The sequence below is a fragment of the Cydia amplana genome, chromosome 21, assembly GCF_948474715.1.
Source record: "Cydia amplana chromosome 21, ilCydAmpl1.1, whole genome shotgun sequence".
NCBI lineage: Eukaryota > Metazoa > Arthropoda > Insecta > Lepidoptera > Tortricidae > Cydia > Cydia amplana.
In genome coordinates, this window is record NC_086089.1 from 9,902,225 (window position 1) to 9,924,586 (window position 22,362).

Here is a 22,362-nt window from a genome sequence, read left to right on the forward strand (position 1 = left end):
GAATTAAAATACGCGTCATACTCGTGAACGGGTGCTGTTTGTGGAGACTGGTCTATTTAAGCTAACACTAGCTATTACTATTATATTTAGTAACTTTATTTTTGAGGATAATTACATGGACACAGACACACCTCATTCGGTTCTCGTATGCTATTTTATTATCATTTTCTTTCTTAATGAATGTTTTAATTAGGTATACAGGATTTTGACTCTTGGAGACGCTATACATCTCTAATGATAATTTGATTAACTACTATATATTGTAATCTTTTAGTTATGATGACACTTAGAGACATTTACATCTCTAAATAATTTTAGATTATAGTTTTGTATCTTTGTGTTCTTTTTTTCAATACTATTGTTATAGCGTTTTTTTTTGTAATTCGACATTTAGAGACTTTATACATCTCTATGTAATACTTTAGTTTGATTTTATATTTGCGGCTAGTTGTATTTTATTTATAATTGTTGATGTGTTTTTTTTTTGCTGTATGTAAATTCCATGTTGACGTGTAAAAGTGCCCTTGTGGCCTATTTGCTGAATAAATGTTGATGTTTGAAAAAAGTTAGATACAGACTAGGCCTGACTAGGGAATTTGATATGTTCCCCTATTTATTTAAAAAAGTTCAATAAAAGCTTCAAATTCACTGCTCGTGCTTGCAATACAGGTTAATTCTACTAGAAATGAAGTTATACGCATACATACGCCCAAAGCTCTACGCAAACGGCGCTGTAGCTGACAACAGAAAGAGCGGAAATAAGCATGACCCCCCCCCCCCCCTGTTGCTGAATATGTGGAAGAACCCCATAGGCTAACGGATCTGTCGAACGGACCCTTTCCCAAGGCTTTTAGTGAACAATTTGTAGTTTTTTTAACTCCATCCATTCTCTTGTAGTTTTTCGCAGCCGTATTTGCTGGAATATAACATGGACTTTCATTATCTACTCTGGTTTAGTGTAACCAAATTTATTCATAGAAAACCGGCTACGTCCATCTCGTATGTCTATCAATTGAATTCGTTACGTATCTGTCCTTGACCGTACAACGGCTATGACATCACCCACGCTGTAATGTCCCCCTGTTGATATGCGAAAACTTGCGCGAATGACATTATCTGTACGGTTCTCATGCTTGCTATGCGCTCGAACAAGCCTATTTATTATAATCATCCTAATTATAGATAGGTTGATGTTGCGTGTCCAGAAACATTAACAAAACAGACTGGCTTTTTCATATTATAACATGTATATTTGTCGAAAAAAAAAACTGTAGTTCATCTTTTTTTGGATAAATGATATAAAAGTGAAAACGTTTATTAAAATATGAGATCATCAAAAAAATTAAGAAATAACAATTCAAGTAAACATAGCTATGTATCATAATAAAATGTGTACTGTTGTATCTCTATCTAATGGTCATTATTTCATTGCGATAGTAATAAATCTGTGAACAGTATCAAAACTAAGATATTTAAAGTAGCACTTTATAGGCTTCGCCAAGTTTCAGGGTTGACCCAGCAAATTGTCACTACGCTTTGCCGGAGAGGCCCTGTCCCAGCTTTGAGGGACCTAACATTTATTTCGAAACCAGAGGACGGCGTGGTGAGGCTCATCCGAAGATTTTCGGCCCTCAGATGTATACTTAGTTACGCCACTGAGTGCTGTAGGGCTAAGATGGTCGGTTTTTTATCATCTGTCATCGTGCCTGTCACGTTCTAACAAGTATGTAAGTGCGAAAGTGACGCATGACATGACAACTTGACAAGTGATAAAAAGGCGACCATGATACCGCCGCTGGCCTGCTCTTTATAGGCTATGCCCGATGGATATTAAAGAGTATTCTCCGTTCTTACCATGATTATGACTAAAGATTAATTCTGTGTAATATGCCCTGGCGCATGTCCAAAACGCTAGATCGATAGCAAATGATTTATATGCCCGTTTAGCTCGAACCGTGTCTTGATCAGTATTACTCACAACGGCAGATATCTGGCATGCGCCCAGTGATACAGGCATTAGTGTCGATGGTAGACATACTGGTGAAACTGATGGGCTGATGAGTAATGTGTCTATATTGTCTGTGATAAGGTCAATCATGTGTATCAAACTAATGTAACGCCAGTGATACAAGCGTTAGTATTTGTCGATGGTAGACGTAATGCTGATAGTGATACTGATTAGTAGATGAGTAATGTATCAATATTGTTTGTGTATTGGCCCCGATAACCTTGAAAGATTAATTAAACTCGAGTTTTGACCGGTACAGCCGTGACTCCGGTGGCCTAGTGGTTTTGTCATCTGCAGAAGGCGCTGTTTCATTCAATTCCAGCGCTGAGCACTGGAAGCCCTAGTTTTTCGTTCTGATATGGCATCTATTTCAGTTTATTGTAGAGCAAATAATAATTATGAAATATAAATAAGTGGAATAAACGCAGTTTGAGCAAAAAACTAATAATTCATAAATAATTTGTCACACGGGACCGGTAAAATTGCATGTCCCATGTTTCAGTGTCACACGCACAATTTCCGCAAATAGGTCTACAACTCTACATCATTATCGTATGAGACATTGAGGAAAGAAGTTACACGAATACATATTTCGGCATAAACGGCCACCTACATTTCCGGCATCTTCATCACGTTTAATACATTTTCTGGCTTTAGAAACTCTTAAAGAATCTTGTTAAGCGGGTTCTAATGTACCTAAACCCTACTCTAAAGTATTTAAACATACACACAGACGTCTGAAAATAGTAGCATGATCAGATATTAGTGAGCACCTTGGCCGCTCCCATTTATCTGAAGGCAACTGTACTTCAATCATATTGTAATATAATCAATCTGGAGTTGCCTCAAATCTTCAATGTTGTTATTCGTAACTTAATACAAACAAAACACTATCGTAACTAGTCTAAGATCTAACTTAAAGCTTAATGACTCAGTCGGAATCACGTAGGCGTACCGGCACCGGCTACTGTCATTTAATGACAGACGATGACGGTAACACAATCTCAAGGTGTCAGCTCCGATAGCAAGTTCCTGTGACAGTGATGTCACGAATTGGGGTCTCGGATACGTCTATTTTAGATCTAGAGGTCAAGTGGGAATGATTGCAATAAGTACCTATCAACATTTAGAACCCGACTCGTTATGTCCTAGCGTTGTCTCGACATTTTTGCCACGGCTAGCATAGGGAGCCTGGGGTCTGTTGTTCGACAACCTTATTCACTAGGCACTAGTTTTTCCGAAAGCGACTGCCATTTGACCTTGCAATCTAGAGGGACGACTAGTACAGGAAGACATTACTCGGGCGATGTGTTAACAAGAAGCAAGTAATGGAAAGATGCGTCGAGTTCGAGCAGGCTTCAGTATGACATTATCTCAATGGGGTTGGCCGATCGAAGTGTTTTACAGATTGGCGCCAGCATAGCTTTTACCTATCAACAGTATGAGTAGTGTCCATTCTTGTTTTTTGGTATATTACGGCCCTTTAAATAACAACAAATACAAATAACATGGACCAAAACTAAAGACAGGTAAAACCTGTGCTGGTGCATAAAACATTTGACTGTTGTCAATCCCATTGGGTAGATTCCGTAGACTAATGCCGCTGATATCCCAGAAGGCTACAAATTAGAATCTTGTTGAAGACGATTCTTTCCGGTTATTATTTTTAAAACTCTTGTTTTGCTGATATTTCGCAAACCAGTCTGGGCATGTAATGAATATGTTAGTCAATCGCTAAATCGCTATTCGCTTCCGATGGCCTTTGTTGCTCCAGCGGACAGCGCATAATGCATGTTGCATTATCCTAGATGTACTTAGATATGGGTAACAATAGTTCATTTATACGCCTAGAGGTCAGCCTAGGTTTGAATCAGATCTGAGTAGGTATTATACGCGTATAAAAAGTTGCACCCTTTTGCGATCTGGCTTTTCGTAAATGTATTTTTTCTGATAGTCTGTTTAAGTACTCCACTGCTGGACAAAGATTTAGCCGCTTTTCTCCACTCGACCCTATTGGTTCGAACTTTTGACTATGTACCCTACATAATTATTTCCGCCATCTCTTTTTTGGTTTTGCTCTGCCCAGCTATCTTGTGGGATAAACTCTGTATCATTTTGGCCCACATTTCCGGATCTTGAAAGATTTCAGATTTTAGAATAATTTTGGAAGGATCGCATATTTAACCGATAAAAGACTTGGTCAAATTGTATCCATAAGGTGCGAAGCGTGAATCTCCAGACTTCAAAATCTGTATTGGCTTGTCATTTCCTTATTAACAGCTACCGTTAATTTATTGTTTACTGAAATAGCAATCCGTTGTGAATAATAGCAAATATGACATTAAAACATATCGAAATTAACAGCCTGAGTCGAAATTGGCCTAAATGACACAAGAACAACCTACTTCAATGCACTGGAACGCTTATGTGTTTATAATTACAAGTCTCCGTCACGGTCGGATCAATTACTTAAATAGAGCCAACATGTGGCAGTTTGTGTACTGTTACACCCACTTACGCACACGTTTTTTTGTCCATTTTAACTATTAATACTTAGCATGTTTCGTTAGTTTGTCAACGAACATTTTTTTCTAAAAAGTTTACTAAAAAATCTCCTTTTACAGGGTCCAAAACGTAGCCTATGTTACACCTTCCATCTTAGCGTCGGAGCTATTGAACCGAAATGTCATAAATGAGGTGAATCGTTTCGTCTTCAATCAATACACCCAATAACACAGTATTGAATGTAAACTCTTCTACTGATAGTAATACCAGTGTTGGACGCTGATAGGATAAAACTGAACATCGAATCTTTATTTACAAAAGGTAAATTCCTCATAATTAGTTGCTCACACCAAAGTCACGTTTCTCGAACAATGGACAGGTGGAAGTTCCCACGTGGTGGCACTATAGTGATTTATACCTCTATTGTGATGTCCGCTGCAGTTGCAGAGGTCATGCCATTGTGGGCATTACTCATAGGTGTTTTGTGAAGAGATGTCAGATAACATGCGGTGGCTTGAGCACTAAATAGATAACGGTAGAGGTGGACATAGACTCTCGAAGACAACCTATGTTCACATCTAAAGACGCAATCATAAACTATATAAACATATTGGAACTTATACTCGTATATGGTTAGTTGGGGCGCACAGTTTAGTTCTCGAGTAACATTGAAGAAGACTAGGATATCTATAATAGATTAGAATCGGTAGCGTTAAGTTATCAATATATTTTCAAATTCAGCGATGACCTCAAGGCATTTGTGTCACTTGAACTCAATTGTTTAATAAATCTAGTACGCTCAGATCTGACGATTGCGCCGGCACGCCTAATTAGAGTAACTCATGCAAGGCTCGCGTCAAGTGCGCAATCTACAGCAAACATGCTTGCACATTCGCTGGTCATTGAATGTACATAAATTATATATTAAACCGTCTCTCTTTCTTTCCAGGTGTTGAAGAGCCGGCAAGATGCCGGAGGGAGTGGCCAAAGAGGCCAAAGATGAAAAGAAGTCCAAGGAGTCGCCCCGGCGGCGGCCCGCGGGCAACACCGCCCATGTCCGAGTGGACCTACTCGACGGGTCCACCATGACATTGGACGTTGAAGTGAGTATCCTGACTGTTTCTGCTTGCCTGGTACTTAAGGCCACATTTACACCATCTGAAGGAGGTGTAAACAGGGTCAAAGATGACCAAAAATGAAAAGAAGTCCAAGGAGTCGCCTATACTATGTAAAAGGGACTAAACTCTAAATTCATGTCCAAAGATGAAACGGAGTCCAAGGAATCGCCCCGGCGGCGGAAGGCGGGCATCACCGCCCATAGCCTACTCGACGGATCCACCATTAGACCTTGAAGTCCTTAGTTTCTTACTGGTTCTAATTGCCTGGTACCCCCATGCAAAGATATTACACCTGTATTATATAGCATTATCTAAGAATTGTCTGCCATAGATTTTTAACTTATTTCCATCACTTTTCAGAGAAAAATCCGCGGCCACGAGCTCCTCGGCAAAGTCTGCGACAGTCTGAACCTCGTGGAGAAGGATTACTTCGGGCTGTTGTACTCTGACCGTGGCGATAACAGAGTATGGATCGAACTTGACAAGCGCGTTTCCAAGATGCTCAAACGTAAGTAACAGATTCCCTATTGGCACTGTACTCATTATTAGATTGCTGTTAAGTAGCTTCGGGTAAACGCAAGGGTGGTTGACAAAATCTATGATACTAGGACGTCCAACGCCACCTGTCTGCAACCATCATACCTGCGTCGGAGGAGCTTGAACTGGCAAACTGCGCTGAACGTGGGTTGTATAATTATAACTCAAAACAAATAACATAGTTTTGCAAATCACGCTCGAGCCTCCATGAACGCAAAAATGTGTCAGTGTCTAGTCTCAATGTGTCAGGTGTCTGCGTCGTTAGTTACGACTGGGAGAACATCGTCATCATTATTGTTTGTGTACAATTATGCCGCAGCGTGCGATTTGACTTCCTTCACCAATAACTTTACATTCTAGACGACAATAATTATCCATAATTAATTTAGATGATAATTACTTATCCATAGTTAGTTTTCTCAAAAGATTTGATTGTCCTTTATCTTAAAAGAAACTATATATTTTCAGATGAGCCCTGGCAGGTGCGTTTCGCGGTGAAGTTCTACCCGCCTGAGCCCGCGCAACTTCAAGAGGAGCTCACGAGATACCAACTCGTGCTTGCTGTCAGGAAAGACCTTCTGGAAGGTGAGCGTTTCCCGTATGGTGGTTATTTCCAAATTCATTTGATCAAGTGGCAACTTTATTGTGAAAAATTGGTTGGCAAGTGAAAATCGTACAATAAAACTTCGATGAAAAGGCAGAACACAAAATATCAGAAATATCTTATCTTTTTCCAGGTCGCCTGCCATGCTCAACGGTGACACACGCGCTCCTAGCCAGCTACCTCCTCCAATCAGAGATGGGCGATTTTGAAGAGTCCGAAGTAGGCGCCGGCCGCTGTAAGCAGCTGAAGCTAGCCCCGCCCTCGGCCTGCACTCCCGAACTTGAAGAGAAGGTGGTGGAACTGCATAAGACGCACCGGTGAGTTCAGTACATCCTCAATACAGATGCTGGTCCACAGCTACCTTCAGGAATGGGTGGCTGAAGAGTCTGAAGTAGGCGCCGGGCGCTGTAAGCAGCTGAAGCTAGCCCCGCCCCCAGCCTGCACTCCCGAACTTGAAGAGAAGGTGGTGGAACTGCATAAGACGCACCGGTGAGTTCAGTGCATCCTCAATACTGATGCTGGTCCACAGCTACCTTCAGGAATGGGTGACTGAAGAGTCTGAAGTAGGCGCCGGCCGCTGTAAGCAGCTGAAGCTAGCCCCGCCCTCGGCCTGCACTCCCGAACTTGAAGAGAAGGTGGTGGAACTGCATAAGACGCACCGGTGAGTTCAGTACATCCTCAATACTGATGCTGGTCCACAGCTGCCTCCAGGAATGGGTGACTGAAGAGTCTGAAGTAGTCTGAAATAAGCAGCTGAAGCTAGCCCCGCCCTCCGCCTGCACTTCTGAACTTGAACTTGTGGAACTGCATAAGACCGGTAAGTAAAATACTTGTAGGACTCTCTTTCGCTCAAATCTCAGAGTTTAATCTGCATGTGTCTGCAGCTACTGATTCGGAGACTAGGGAACGCATTCCAGCTTTTTCTCCACCACTACGCATGGTTTTCGGCTTCCTCTTGCGAGACCATTGGCGAGTATGCCACCTCTTGCAACGTTTAGCCTGCACCTCCAAGGCTTTCCTCATTTATAGGGCCCAGGCGGAAGCGGTATAGCAGTCTATTTTTATCCAATACCTTAAATACCTACAAAGGTATACAAAGAACTCTCATCCAGAGTATAGAATCGCGATCTGAAAGTTCCCTTTCCATCTAGCACATTTATATTGTAGTGTAGAATCTTGGCTAAATTCCAGTAGCACTTGTTGACCGCAAACATTTATTTCTTGCCCCTGTCTGGTTTGCGGTTTGACACTGCGTTTACTTCAGGCTGCGATTTCATTGCAGAATTGTTGTAAAACATTTAGACTTGCATATAGAAAAATAGGCTATTTCACGCAGTTTCATATTTTGTTTAATCTGTTATTTCGCATTCTAATTTTTTTTTTTAACAGAGGTCAGACCCCCGCGGAAGCCGAGCTCAACTACCTCGAGAACGCCAAAAAGCTGGCCATGTACGGAGTCGACCTTCATCCCGCCAAGGATTCCGAAAACGTCGACATTACTCTAGGAGTCTGCTCTTCTGGTCTCCTGGTACATAGAGAGAAGTAAGTACACACACTTAAATAGAAGCCAGGTTCCACACACACACACACACAAACAGGGGCCAGAACCCCGGAGACAAGAAGCTGGCCATGTACGGAGTCGACCTTCACCCCGCCAAGGATTCCGAAAACGTCGACATTACTCTAGGAGTCTGGTCTTCTGGTGCATAGAGAGAAGTAAGTACATACACTTAAATTTAAGCCAGGTTACACACACACACACAAACACACAAACAGGGGCCAGAACCCTATAGACAAGAAGCTGGCCATGTACGGAGTCGACCTTCATCCCGCCAAGGATTCCGAAAACGTCGACATTACTCTAGGAGTGTGCACTTCTGGTGCATAGAGAGAAGTACTCACACTTCACCAACAAAAGCCAAATTTCCCAGTATCCATATACATACTACAGAGGCAAGACCTTGTAAATTACGAAATGCTGGCTATTTACGGAGTTTACCATCTCCTTGTCAAGGATTTATAGAGAAAACTCAATTCAACACAACATACTTCATGAACAGAAGTCAAACTCAACTAACTACCTTGAGAAGCCCAAACTGACTACCTATGTACGGATTGTACTGAGACCGCCCTGTCTAGTACTCCCTGAACGTAAAGTGAGTATTATGTGGCTACTGATTTAACTTTCATTATCAAACAAAAGTAAGTATGTTTATTAATAATAACCCCATTAGATATAATTATAACTTCTTTTTTTTTCAGACTACGCATCAACCGCTTCGCCTGGCCGAAGATCCTTAAGATCAGCTACAAGCGGCACAACTTCTACGTGAAACTGAGGCCAGGGGAGTTCGAACAGTTTGAATCCACTGTCGGGTTCAAGCTTGTCAACCACCGCGCTGCTAAGAAGCTTTGGAAGACTTGTGTTGAACACCATACGTTCTTTAGGTAAGATTTAGACACTACTAAGACCACCCTTAGACCAAACATAGATAAATACTTGTATAGTGTAAAAGAAAATGTAAAATGTATACGTCAGGAATAAAGGCTATTTCAATTCAATTCAATTCAAAAGACCACCCCTCCATTCATGGACATGGGGTCCACCCATGGACAGATCAGAGTGTTACAATTAGTACTTCTATATGAAACTGAGGCCAGGGGAGTTCGAACAGTTTGAATCCACTGTTGGTTTCAAGCTTGTCAATTACCGCGCTGCCAAGAAGCTTTGGAAGACTCGTGTTGAACACCATACGTTCTTTAGGTAAGATTTAGACACAAGTACCATCGTCACTTATTACTAAGACCACCCATCCATCGACATGGGATCCACCCATGGACAGTTCAGAGTGTTACAATTAGTAGTTCTACGTGAAACTGAGGCCTGGAGAGTTCGAACAGTTTGAATCCACTGTCGAATTCAAGCTTGTCAACCACAGGGCTGCTAAGAAACTTTGGAAGACTTGTGTCGAACACCATACGTTCTTTAGGTAAGATTTAGACACAAGTACCATCATCACTTATTACTAAAACCACCCTTCCATCCACATGGGGTTCACCCATGGACAGTTCAGAGTGTTACAATTAGTACTTCTATGTGAAACTGAGGTGTGGAGAGTTTTGAACAGTTTGAATCCATTGTTGGTTTCAAGCTTGTCAATCACCGTGCTGCTAAGAAGGTCGTCCCAAGGTCGTCCGTTTAAAACGAATCCCCAGCCAGCAAGTAGCTACTTCCGAGCCTCGACAATAATGTATTATTTTTTGTAGGTTGATGTCCCCCGAGCCGCCACCAAAAGGAACCCTGTTCCCTCGTCTGGGCTCCAAGTACCGCTACTCGGGGCGCACGCTGTACCAGACGCACGGCGCGGCGCCGCAGCGCACGCAGCCGCACTTCGCGCGCACGCTTTCCTCCCGGCAGCTCTCCTCTCGGAGCATGGACGGTCAGTGCACGCTTAAGACGAAACAGGAGCTGAGATTTAAATATTTTGGGTAAATATACCCGTCTCGCTAACGGAAGCGGCTCCTAAAACTAGTGCGATAAGGACAAGGCGAAAAATCCTGCGTAAAAATCTCAAAAATCGAGGTTTCGTACTCGACTGTTTCCTCCTCCAAAACTTAACCAATCGTAACCAAATTTGGAAATCTAAATGATTATGAAATTATCTGTGTCGGACCGTTTTGTTTTTTTGGCTAATTGATATCAGTTTTGAATACCACGCCTCTCATTGCGGCATATTCAATTAGGCCATTTTGGTCATTTTTGAAGGGCTCTAGCGCCTTAAAAAACAAAAATATCAAAAAAAGCAAAACGGTCCGACACAGATATTGACAATATTAATCTGTGTTGAAAAAAATATTGCTCTAGCTTCAAAACCCACGGAGGAAACAGTCGAGTACGTTTGTAATGACCACTCCTATTGGCTCTTAACCATAGACAAATATAAGGGGTCCCGTTGTTTCCCATAAAGTTTTAAGTCATAATGCACAGACAAGACATCCTCTAGACTGAGCATAGTAGCGCTACCCCCTCTGCCACAAATATACGGTAGTTTTGCTCCATCTTCGAGTCAAGTGTCAGAATCCCGTGCCGTGATTGGTCCGTGTCTTTGAGCGGACCAATCACGGCACGGGACTCGCTCACCTCGTCCCCCGCACTCCAGTATTTTTGGCAGCATCGGTTTCATGAAATAATTGCTCTAAACTCCGTCTAGAGGATTCCTAGTCTGTCATAATGTATTGTTTGTCATATTATCATTAGTCATAAAACTGAAACCGTTAACATTTCAATTTTCGTTAGGTTATCCTATAGACAGGTTAGGTTAAGGTTAGGTTTGTTTTATGGCAATCCTGAAAAGTGACGCGTTTCTGAACCAAATGAATTATGACTAACAGAAATCCGGGCAAACAATACATTATGGCTTAAAACTATTTGGGAAACAATAGAGACCCCAAATATAACTAAAGAAAGAGTGGTAACTCCATACATCAGTTTTTCTTACCAAAACGCGAGTTATTTCGCAGTCGACATCTAACGTCAAGTAGTGGATATCAGTACTGCTACTTGACACCAGATGTCACAAGTGTCGCAACTGACGAAAAATGTACTATTTAAACAATTTACAACTAATATTATAAGCAGAAGGACTTGAAAATAGACCTCCGGTGCATCCGGTTATAATAATAGATGAAAATTGTTGAGCATTAAAGTTTTACTTTGCCGCGACATCTAGTGTCAACTAGCAGAACTGATAATGTCCTCTACTTGACGCTAGATGTCGACTACGAAATAACTCGCGTTTTGGTAAGAAATCTAATGTATGGAGTTACCACTCTTTTTTTACTTATATTTCTCTATGCTTTTAACCGACTATTTAACCTTATGGACGCTTTATGTCATTAAGAAAACCGGCCAAGTGCGAGTCGGACTCGATGTTTTATTACTACTTTCTATTACAAAAGTGTTTCACGTCACACTATGGCAAAGATAGAAGTCTTAAATTTGCCTAACCTGCAAGAAAACGTTATGTATCAGAGATTACCCATTCTCAGTGCCTTGGACTATAGTTATTATATCGGAGATCTTAATAGTACAGAAAATTAGGTCACAGACGCGCAGAATATAGCTGCAAGACTTTGACGACCGGTCAGGCCTAGTGGGTAGTGACCCTGCCTGTGAAGCCGCGGTCCTGGGTTCGAATCCCAGTAAGGGCATTTATTTGTGTGATGAGCACAGATATTTGTTCCTGAGTCATGGTTGTTTTCTATGTATTTAAGTATTTGTATATTATATATATCGTTGTCTGAGTACTCACAACACAAGCTTTCTTGAGCTTACCGTGGGGCTTAGTCAATTTGTGTAATAATGTCCTATAATATTTATTTATTTATAAAAAAAAAAAAAAATAACATCGTGCAGATAATGTAAACACTCTCAACGTAGTACTATACCCTTTATTACTCTGTTGCCAAATTGCAACACCTACATGTTTATATCCAAGGCTCGGAAAAACGCCCGTCATTTTGAAAACAAATCATAAGTACTCATTTAGACGATGCGAGAACTCGCATGCGAGTTTTATTACATTGCGGGTTTTGATCCATCGATTGAATTGGACGTAACCAACATTCCGCAATGTAACTAAATCAGCCCTAATTATGATTCATTTAGGAGTCGAAAGTGTTCGTTTACGGTCTACGGATGTCATTGGGGCATATTTTAATCGTTGACATTGGTATAAAGAAGTCTCAAATCTGTGTTGTACGGAACAGGGTATTTTTAAAATGACGGGCGTTTCCGAGCCTTGTTTATATCTGTACCTTCGTATAATGCAATAATGTGTCGATCCGAGGAAAATGGCTCGTAGCGCATAGGCGTCCTACCACAATAAAAAAAAAACACCATTTCGCCGCTATACTTACTCAACCTCGTATCTGCAACACTCATTTGATGACAAAAACACCCGTATTTCGAATGAAAGAAAAGCGACATTTCCATCAAATGATTGTTGCAGATATGAGGTTGAGTAAGTATAGCGACAATTTGTGACTCGAAATAGTTTTAAAATCTGGTGTATACAGAGTTACGGCCTTTCAGCTTTCAGTAGCAGTGTGAGACGAGATTATTATTTCAAAGTAGTGGCGACACCTTATACCTTTTATAGTTTTTATGTCTGGTGAATAAGATTCATATTTGTATATTTTCATATGTCCATTCGATAGCGTAAATCAATGCATCATTACCGCACATTCGTTTATTACATCATACTGTAAACAATGTGAACGGATTCTGTGAATAAGTAGTCATTTGTTCTGAGAAATGCTTCTGTGGCTGTCTGTTTACAAGTCTAGTTATGTTGTAGCGTTTAGAAAAAAGTTAGTTTAGGAACGGCGTTATGCAACAATTTGAAGGCAGAATTAGTGTAATAATCAAAATGATTTGTAACTTGTGTAAAGTTACACGTTCGTTTACATAAGCGTTAGGCATAGTTGAGGCGAATCTATCCTATAATACTCGATCGGATTAAAATCGGCATCGATAAGCCTTATATTAGCATCCGTAAGATTTTAACATATCTCGTTGGTGGCTCAAGTGCGAGGCAGCAATGTAAATATTAGGAACCTTTTCCTTTTTGTGTCAGGCTATTAATATGACTGGATATTGGCTCTGACATGAGTGACAGGCGACATCATATAATAAAATCTCGCTTTCATCATCTGCGACCGCAACATGATTACATTTTTATCGCCTGTCACTGTTCCTGTCACTTTCGTACTTACATACTTGTTAGAACGTGACAGGTATGTTGACAACGATAAAAATGCGACCGTGCTACCGCCGCTGTTTCGCTGCACTCGACGCGCCGTGTCGTTAGTGACGTCACACATCACAAATAAAATAAGCTCAACCACATCATAATTAGACTAATGATATCATCCTGCTTTCCCCGAAACTGCGCGACGCGACGCGACCTTGGCTGCGCGGGTCGCCGGTGACGTTTGGCGTTTGCGATAAGTGAATTTTAGCACTACCGTATATTACTCATACTAATAAAATTGTCACCTTGCCAGCCAGATGAATTATAGGATGGTGTTATGCGATAACGCGCATATATTTGTACTCTATATTCTAAAGTTGTATACACAGACATCACATTAACTGCATGGTTATTATTCACTGTTTCTACGGCGTGTTTTTTATTCATATTATTATTATTATATATTTATATATATTATTCTTATTATCATCAAACATTTACGATAAACGAAAGATATCTAGTAGATGCATAGTTCACATTTTATGTAAGTTAATATTTTCCTAAATATTTTCATCACGATTATTACTAAGGTCAAGTGAGGTAATTGCAACTATGGGATTATTGCGTCTCTCCGTTCTTTCTCGAATACGATTGGTCGAAACGCCCTCTACTATGCAACGTTTCATGCCTGAGCTACTTGGAAATGAAACGTTGCATAGTAGAGGGCGTTTCGACCAATCGTATTCGAGAAAGAACGGAGAGACGCAATAACCCCATAGTTGCATTTACCTCACTTGACCTTAGTAATAATCGTGATGAAAATATTGGAGGAAATAGCTCATCATCCCCACTATAGAAAAGTTACGAAATTGCTCAATAATCAGATTGTTAAACCTTATTAGGTTTTTACTGCTGACTAAAACTTAGTAGTGTACCTAATTTTCATGATAAATCAGCTTACACGACTTACGTCCCTTTGTCCACAAAATGCCTCTTTCTTATTGGTTCTCTCTCGCAGCACGCGCTCCAAACATCAGAGCACTATAGTGAAGTAGGCGATATTAATAACATTATTTACTCAACCGGCGTTATGCGTAACGTACACAGTACGGCCCAGACTCTCGACGGTGTAGTATCGGTCAGTGAAAAAGACCTAATTATAGATCACAGTGAAAGTGCAAGTGAAAATGGTTTTCCTGGATTGCTGTCGGGCGCGTTAGTATTTTGGTTATATTTACAAGCTTTTATTTAACTTGCAATGTACCTATCTATGTATATTTGTACGGGTGAAATCTTGCAAGTTCCACTTCCCGACTTCCAATGAACTGTAAATTTGCATACATGTGTAAGTCGGGTGTCAATGCAATATTATGGTACCATCGGGCTGGTCTGATGATGGAGACAGGAGGTGGCCATAGGAACTCCGTGATAAAACAACGAAACCTAATTGTGTTTGGGGTTTATTGAATTCTCTCGATGAGTATTAGTTGCCTATGTAAAGAAAAGTACAGTCAGCGCTAAAAGCTTGAGCCAAAAACGAAATTTTTGCCTAAAACGTTTTTTATCCGTATTTTGGTTTAAAAGTCATATGTTAAAGTGCGTTATAACGTGCGTCTCCTGAAGCTACGGTTGTGGGTTCGATCCTCAGCTCAAAGCGATGCATTTTGTGGAGGTTTTGAAATTCATACATTTACAAAACATGTTTCAGTGAAAAAACATCCTTGTCACATAAAAAATAGACTTCACTTCAGCTTGGGCATAAATGCTTTCGTATGTTCGGCTATTCTCTTCTACAAGTCGCATAAAAATCCCCTAGGTACAGTCAGCAGCAGAAGTTGCTAAGCGGGCGAGGTGTTCGAAATGATCTTGACGCGACTTTATTGTTAAGGGAATAAGAGCGTGTCAACGGTCAAGGTAATTGTGCATACCTCGCCCGCTTAGCAACTTCTGCTGCTGACTGTACATCTCGTGAAATGTTGCGAGCATGTTCGATAATTATGTTTTTAGGGTTCCGTACCCAAAGGGTAGAAACGGGACCCTATTACTAAGACTCCACTCTCCGTCGGTCTGTCATCAGGCTGTATCTCATCTCATGAACGGTGATAGCTAGATAGTTGAAATTTTCACAGATGATGTATTTCTGTTGCCGCTATAACAACAAAGGAACCCTCGGTGGGCGACTCCGATTCGCACTTGTCTGTTTTTTTTTTAATTTCCTTTTTATTTTTGTTTTCAAAATGGCGGAGCAATAGAGGTTCGCAAGGTTAGCTCACAGACCTACTAGTTTCATCAACTAAAGAACCGCAATAAAACTATCAGCCACAACGACATCTATAAAGTAAACAAGGATGTATTAATAAGCTATTAAATAATGTTGTTTATTTTAAGCGTAATTGCCTCTCATTGCCGTGAACCCATTAACTAGATAGCGTTATGTTTATACTAGTTGAGTGGTTAAAATATCACAGCTGGAAATAAATGTGTTATTTTAAGCTACTAGTTGATTTTTAGGTACTTTTATTCATGACTAGCGACCCGCCCGGGCTTCGCACGAGTTAACAAATTATACATAAACCTTTCTCTTGAATCACTCTTATCTATTTAAAACAAACCACATAAAAATCCAATGCGTAGTTTTAAAGATCTAAGCATATATAGGGACAGACAGCGGGAAGCGACTTTGTTTTATACTATGTAGTGATATACTTTATGATTGGATTCCTAGTGTATTGATAAATTTAGATGTTTGTGGTGTGCAATATTATCTGAACTAGGCCGCGCTGCCAATTGCAATTGAGTTATTACCCTCGCCAATCGCTTGAGCAATATGGAATGCGATATTCTATTGAGATAAGTTGGTCGATTCCGTCGATTCATTCATTGATGTAAATAGATTTTATCTACATTAGTGCCACTTTAAATTAATTACTATTTTATATAGTAAACATGGTAGGCAGGTATTTTACATCTGCGAAGAAATTCAAAGTTGTATGTGAAGTCTCCAATCCGCATTGGGCTAGCGTGGGGACTATAGCCCAAGCCCTCTCGCGCATGAGAGGAGGCCTGTGCCTAGCAGTGGGACGTATATAGGCTCAAATTATTATTATATATTATATAGTAAAGATGTAGGGACAATGTTTTTAACGGTCAGGCGATGCTTATTATAAGAGCGGAAAATGTTGACCAATTTCAGTTTTTCTCGAAGGAATACAAAGGGTTACGTAGCCAAAATTTGGAATAGAAAAGGGCCAGGCCAGATTTAAAACAGGAACGGTCTATTCGACTTCAAAATTTCGACTCTCGTTTGCGGTAGACCCTTAGACTGTGACGAATTGTGGAAGTGCCGCCAGCAGACATTTGCGTAAAAATCTATATCTTAATCTAACTTTTCTATCTCTCTCTATTCCAGCGCTGGCCGCCGAAGAGAAAGCGAGCACGCTGCCACCGGAGGCGGCGAAGAGACACACCATGCCGCCGCAGCCGGTGCCGCGGCCCCCGGCTAAGGACAAGGTAGAGTGAACCTTCGGCTATGGTGTTAAGGTTTAATTTTAACTGATTATTTTCAAGTAAATGTTTTAGACACAGTAAGATAATTACTATACTAAAAGAGCTTCTGCCATTGAAATAAGGTTTGATTTAATCTGGCACGTGGAAAGCTTTTCACCAGTTCTCTACGCACATTAAAATGAGGAAGTTGGAAAGTGTCTACGCACCAATCTGCCAGTTTACAATATTGTCTCGGAAAGTGAATTTTTGTCTCAATATTGGCAAAAAATTATAAATATGATAGATTCACTGAGGGTCGAGTGAACATCGATAGCTCAGTCGATCAGAGAGATCAGACCGGTGTTTCGAAAGATCGCAAGTTCGGTTCGCAAGAGCTCGTCTGGGTGATTTTTTCAAATTTATTTTATAAAATTATATACAGAACAATACAATTAAGAATGTACATTGTAGAACAAGAAATACAATTAGGAATGTACATTGTAGTTACACAATAATTTGGTTTTAGTATTACATCTCATGGTATTTACGAGATATGCATGAGACAGCTTCTTAGGGAGGACAAATGTCATTCACTGTCATTATTAATGCAGCCATTTCAATAATGACAGGGTTTTCCCTATATTTGGTGTAATCGTGTCACTAAGTCAATACACAGTAGTTCAAAAATCTTAGAAGCAATAGGGGGTATTACTGCAATGTTCTTCTGCCAGAGTGCAGCACTAGCACCCATTGTAAACCATAGAGTAACTTATACATACTGTGCCTTAAACTGTTTTTGACAAGTTTTCACAGACAATAAAATATGACATATACATCAAGGCGGTTTGTTTACAAAGGGCCTACCGGGAAACGCGAAAACCGAAACTCAGCTATCTGCCTCTTTATCGCTCGAATATGCAAGAGTGATGATAGAGAGGTTAGATAACAAAATTTCGACTCTCTCGTTTGCGGTAGACCCTCAGATTATGAGTAATTGTGGTAGTTGCGCCCCCTACCACAGAATAAATAATAGTACTAAGTACAGAAGACTCACTCTCTAACAAAACGCGTCTGTTACGATCAGCACAGATATGGCCGCTATGTGGCGACAGCGCTACGCGCGGCTTATGGCTTTCCCCAAAATTGGGGCCGAACGAATGTACTTTTAGCTACCTGTAGCAAAGCGACGAAATCGCGGAGTGAGACACGCCTGCCCCTACGCAGAGTTTCGCGTTATATTTCCTATTAGGAACGATTTGATTGGTTACGAACGGCGGGCAATGATGATTTTACTGTATATTTAACGTGAACGAACTATAGATTTATTTGAATGTACCTACATCCTCCATATTGCTTCTAAGACACTGATAATACCCGTAACAGTATCGTTATTAGAACTCACATAGTGAGCATGTCGCATTACTAACCATTTTGGCGTAGGAGATAAGCACATTTGAGGAATAGCTTTTGTTCATGTCTTGTATTACAAATTAATTGGTTATTAGTACTGATTATTCATGATATCAAATCACAGTAACGATCGATTCAAAAACGATATAAATCTGGGTCGTAGCGTAATTTTTATAACGAAATTTGACGGTCAGTGTTCAGGGTTGTTTATGTACAGTACAGTACGATGCATCGCGGCGTTGTCCTAAGGGCGTCACCAGGGTTCGAAATTATCCAGATAATTATAGTCTTTGATAATTATCCGATAAATACCGGATAATTATCCCAGGTATAGATATTCTTTGATAGTAAAAAATAATGATTGGGGAGTTTTTTTAATATTTTCGGTTTTATGTTTTAGGTTATTATACTTATTAACAAATCGATAATTATCAGACAAAAATCACGATAATTATCAGGATAACTGTCATTGATAATTATCCTATCGAACCCTGGGCGTCACGTCACGCTATTTAAAAGTTTTAGAGATGCATATAGGTATTTTCTTAACAAGGAACTCTCCTACTGAAACCTATATTCGCAACCATGACTTGTAATCGCGTAATTATTCATCATCGACGCCCGGCATCGTTTTTCAAACCCATACGCTTTTACCATCATTAATATTTTGTTTCAAAATGGTTTAAAAAGGGTGAAAATATGGATAAAAAAAATTGTCTTGTCAATCCGGTGCGAAGGACCATTCCTAACTGTTTATCTCCTACGCCCACCTATACTATTGCTATACCGTGGCGTTTCTCGCACGCCGCCCGGAAGCTACGCCGCGCCTCCAAGGGGACGGTCAGCGTCTCCTCTGCCAGCTCCATCGAGGGGGAGTATCTGGCTGATAGAGGGGAGAAGGTGGGCACATTACGCTGGTCGCTGAGAATAGCCTCCTAAGGCCCACAATACAGGGTCATTTTTGGACCGTTAGCCATATTGAAAATTGAAATTGAAATCGTTTATTTCAGGCATATAACCCATAGTGTTAGTACAAAATATACAATTTAACTACCTATATCTATGTTAGTGTATAATATGTAAAAGAATAAATACCTAAAACTACTTAATACTATTTATTTTGATGATGCGTTGGGTTCGTGCAACTGATTCCAACGCCTCATCAGTGGGCAGTCTACTCTGTCGACAAATGCGCTTAGGAGACTAGATATTGTGCGAGGTGATTAGGTAGGTCATACTGAACAACTTCTTCTATGGGACCAACCCCGAAATCCCAAAAAAAAATTGGCCTTCCCATAGAAAACGTCGACATCCACTCGACCAAAATGTACGGCCAAAAAATAAGTGCCCATACAAAAAGTTGTTCAGTATGGCCTACCTAATCACCTCGCACAATATGGCTAACGGGCCAAAAATGACCCTGTATAATAAAAATTGGCAGTTGAATTTAAAAGCAATAGCGAGGGAAATATACCTACTTAATTAAATTTTTGAAATTGATCGAGACAAAATTATAGATAGGAGCGTGGGCCTTAGGAGGATAGTTAGTATTATTTTAAATGTGAATATCTGCTATTAAGTTTGGATTTTTATCTCGGATTACGTAACAGCGATCATGATGAAACTAGTCAAATTGTAGTTCTTCAACTATAACACAAATGAAAAATGATCTCTATAGTTGTAGCCCAAGAATCTTAACAACTCCATCTACATATACCACTTCCTTGTTTTATTGAAATCAAAACAATCTCAGTTGTACGAAAAAAGTTTAACTAATTCGTTTTAAGTAAATAGTTAAATATAAACTTTTGTCTTTCACATCTGTCATCACTAACGTGTTCACAGTAACTTGTACAATTTGCACTAGTCTCGTAGAGTAGAACTTATTTGTCTTGGTATAACAGAAACACTCTTAATTAATTATTGGTGTACCTTACGTGTTCGCAATAAGGTTTACGAATTGTCAATAAAGTAAGGAAGCTGAGCACGAAGAATCTCGTACATTGACGCGCCATTTCCTATCCTTATCGCACGTGCATATTTATAATGCTTTCCCGCTTTGACAGCGTCATTGACCGCTGGTATCATCGGCGGAACAGCAATATAATTCAGGGACCGAATACCGGTATATGTCTCATACAAATATACCGGTATTCAATTTTGGTATATCGGTTGTTTACCTTTGTATATTTTTGCATTTCAATCAGCTAATCTGATAACTCATTGTCCTTACCTAAATATTATTCTAGAAAATCTAGAATATCAGAGAAAGATTGTGAATGCTATGTGTTATTTTGATTTCTAGTTATACCGGTAACGGTCCCTGATATATACTTGGTCAACCAGCCAGCCTATTATGGATAGCTTTATCCATCTTTATCCACGTGATAAAATAACTGTCACTGTTTAACACCGTGGGAAAGAAAGTGACGGACACCGTTTTATCACGCTGTCACGTAGACAAGAACGACCATCATATCCGTACAGATCTTGTCCGTAGAAAAAGGCGGCAAATTTGAAAAAATGTAGGCGCGAAGGGATATCGACTCATAGAAAATTTGAATTTCGCGCCTTTTTCTAATGACAAGATTTGGTCGACCATCTATCTACAATTATCCACGTGCGATAGAGATAGAAACAGGCGGGTCAGTGCACGATATTCTTCGTGCTCGGCGTCCTGACTTTAGAAGTTTAGATGGAATCATTAGTTATTTTTAATATGATAAGTATTGCTTGCAGAAACCACCCCCTGGTGCTGTGAAGGTAATGCCGACCCCCGAGAAAAAGGAAGAGAAGAAGGTGGTTGAGAGTAAACCCGCTGAAAATGGTAAGTACAATTATGTTACTATAGTTTGTCAAGCCATTTCCGTCAGTAGAAAAAGGCGCCAAATTAAAAAAAAACGGATGAGAAAGGGATGTACTCCCACAGAAAATTTGCTCAACTCCCACTGATAATTCCACTACTTGACGTTAGATGTTAACTACGAAATAACTCGCGTTTTGGTAAGAAAACTGATATATGGAGTTACCACTCTTTCTTTACTTATATTTCTCTATGCCGAAATATGTCGCGCGAGTGACCCAAAATACCTGAATTTAAGCCACAGAACAAGTAAAATGGCCGCCGCGGGGTTTTGAGCAAACGCTCGCATGCTACTCGCCCGCGCTGACCGAAAATGAAGTAAACATGCCTTTTTGCGCCACAATAACGTTCAGATTAAAAGAAGCCAGACATCAAATCTGTCTAAAGGAGGCGTATCCATTCACCAGGCACACAAGTTTTTACTACCGTTGCGCGAGTGTTAGTAAATGTGGAGAGGAACGAGCGGCGACACCGGTTCCGATACTAACTGTGCGCGATAGCCATTCTAACCTCTTTAATATGTTCTGTGGTTTAAGCCGTAAGATTAGTTTAAAGTCAATAATCTCGAAAACGTGTTCGTTCCAGGAACGGACACTGCCAGCGATCCGGGTGTCACCAATAACGTGGACACCACTCCAAAGAAAAACAAGGTAAGTCCATATGTGACGTTATCTATGCAAAGGGACCTTATTGTCGATGGCGCTTACGCCATGATTAACGATGCTCCGATATAAATACGCGGCCACGCGACGCCGTGCGGCGTAAGCGCCATCGACAATAAGGTCCCTTTTCATAGATAATGCCCCATTATCTAATTAAGTGAGCAACTGTCCATATTCACACGATTTCGTAACTTTTGTAAGATCCGTAGAAGCATCTTGGTAAACATTTGGATGTCTCGGAAAATATTTTGTACAGAATTTGCAATGTAAATATTTAATGGTAGAAGCGAATAGAGAGGCATGCATATCTATTGCAATTTTATCATTTGCTGTGCGACATTTTATAAGGTACCGTAGTAAACGCAAAAGCTTATATTGTCACACATTGTCGCATTTGTATTTTTTATAATTTTT

At 40.3% G+C, this 22,362-nt stretch overlaps 1 protein-coding gene across 10 annotated transcripts in view; it reads left to right on the forward strand.

The window, feature by feature from the left end:
- LOC134657934 (protein 4.1 homolog) overlaps positions 1 to 22,362 on the forward strand; it is a 105,100-nt gene that overhangs the window by 70,640 nt on the left and 12,098 nt on the right. For 2 of the 10 annotated variants that reach the window (XM_063513519.1, XM_063513524.1), the window contains exons 1-8: positions 7,335 to 7,433; positions 8,162 to 8,314; positions 9,035 to 9,220; positions 10,040 to 10,212; positions 16,937 to 17,037; positions 19,240 to 19,323; positions 21,163 to 21,250; positions 21,872 to 21,936. In XM_063513519.1, coding sequence (XP_063369589.1) covers positions 8,220 to 8,314; positions 9,035 to 9,220; positions 10,040 to 10,212; positions 16,937 to 17,037; positions 19,240 to 19,323; positions 21,163 to 21,250; positions 21,872 to 21,936 — 792 coding nt within the window. In that variant the 5' untranslated portion in view covers positions 7,335 to 7,433; positions 8,162 to 8,219. Of the gene's footprint in view, positions 1 to 5,462; positions 5,617 to 5,991; positions 6,140 to 6,636; positions 6,754 to 6,905; positions 7,090 to 7,328; positions 7,434 to 8,161; positions 8,315 to 8,395; positions 8,489 to 8,566; positions 8,667 to 9,034; positions 9,221 to 9,643; positions 9,763 to 10,039; positions 10,213 to 14,616; positions 14,743 to 16,936; positions 17,038 to 19,239; positions 19,324 to 21,162; positions 21,251 to 21,871; positions 21,937 to 22,362 lie in introns of those variants that run through there. The other 8 variants (XM_063513529.1, XM_063513526.1, XM_063513528.1 and 5 more) reach the window with 8 other exon arrangements.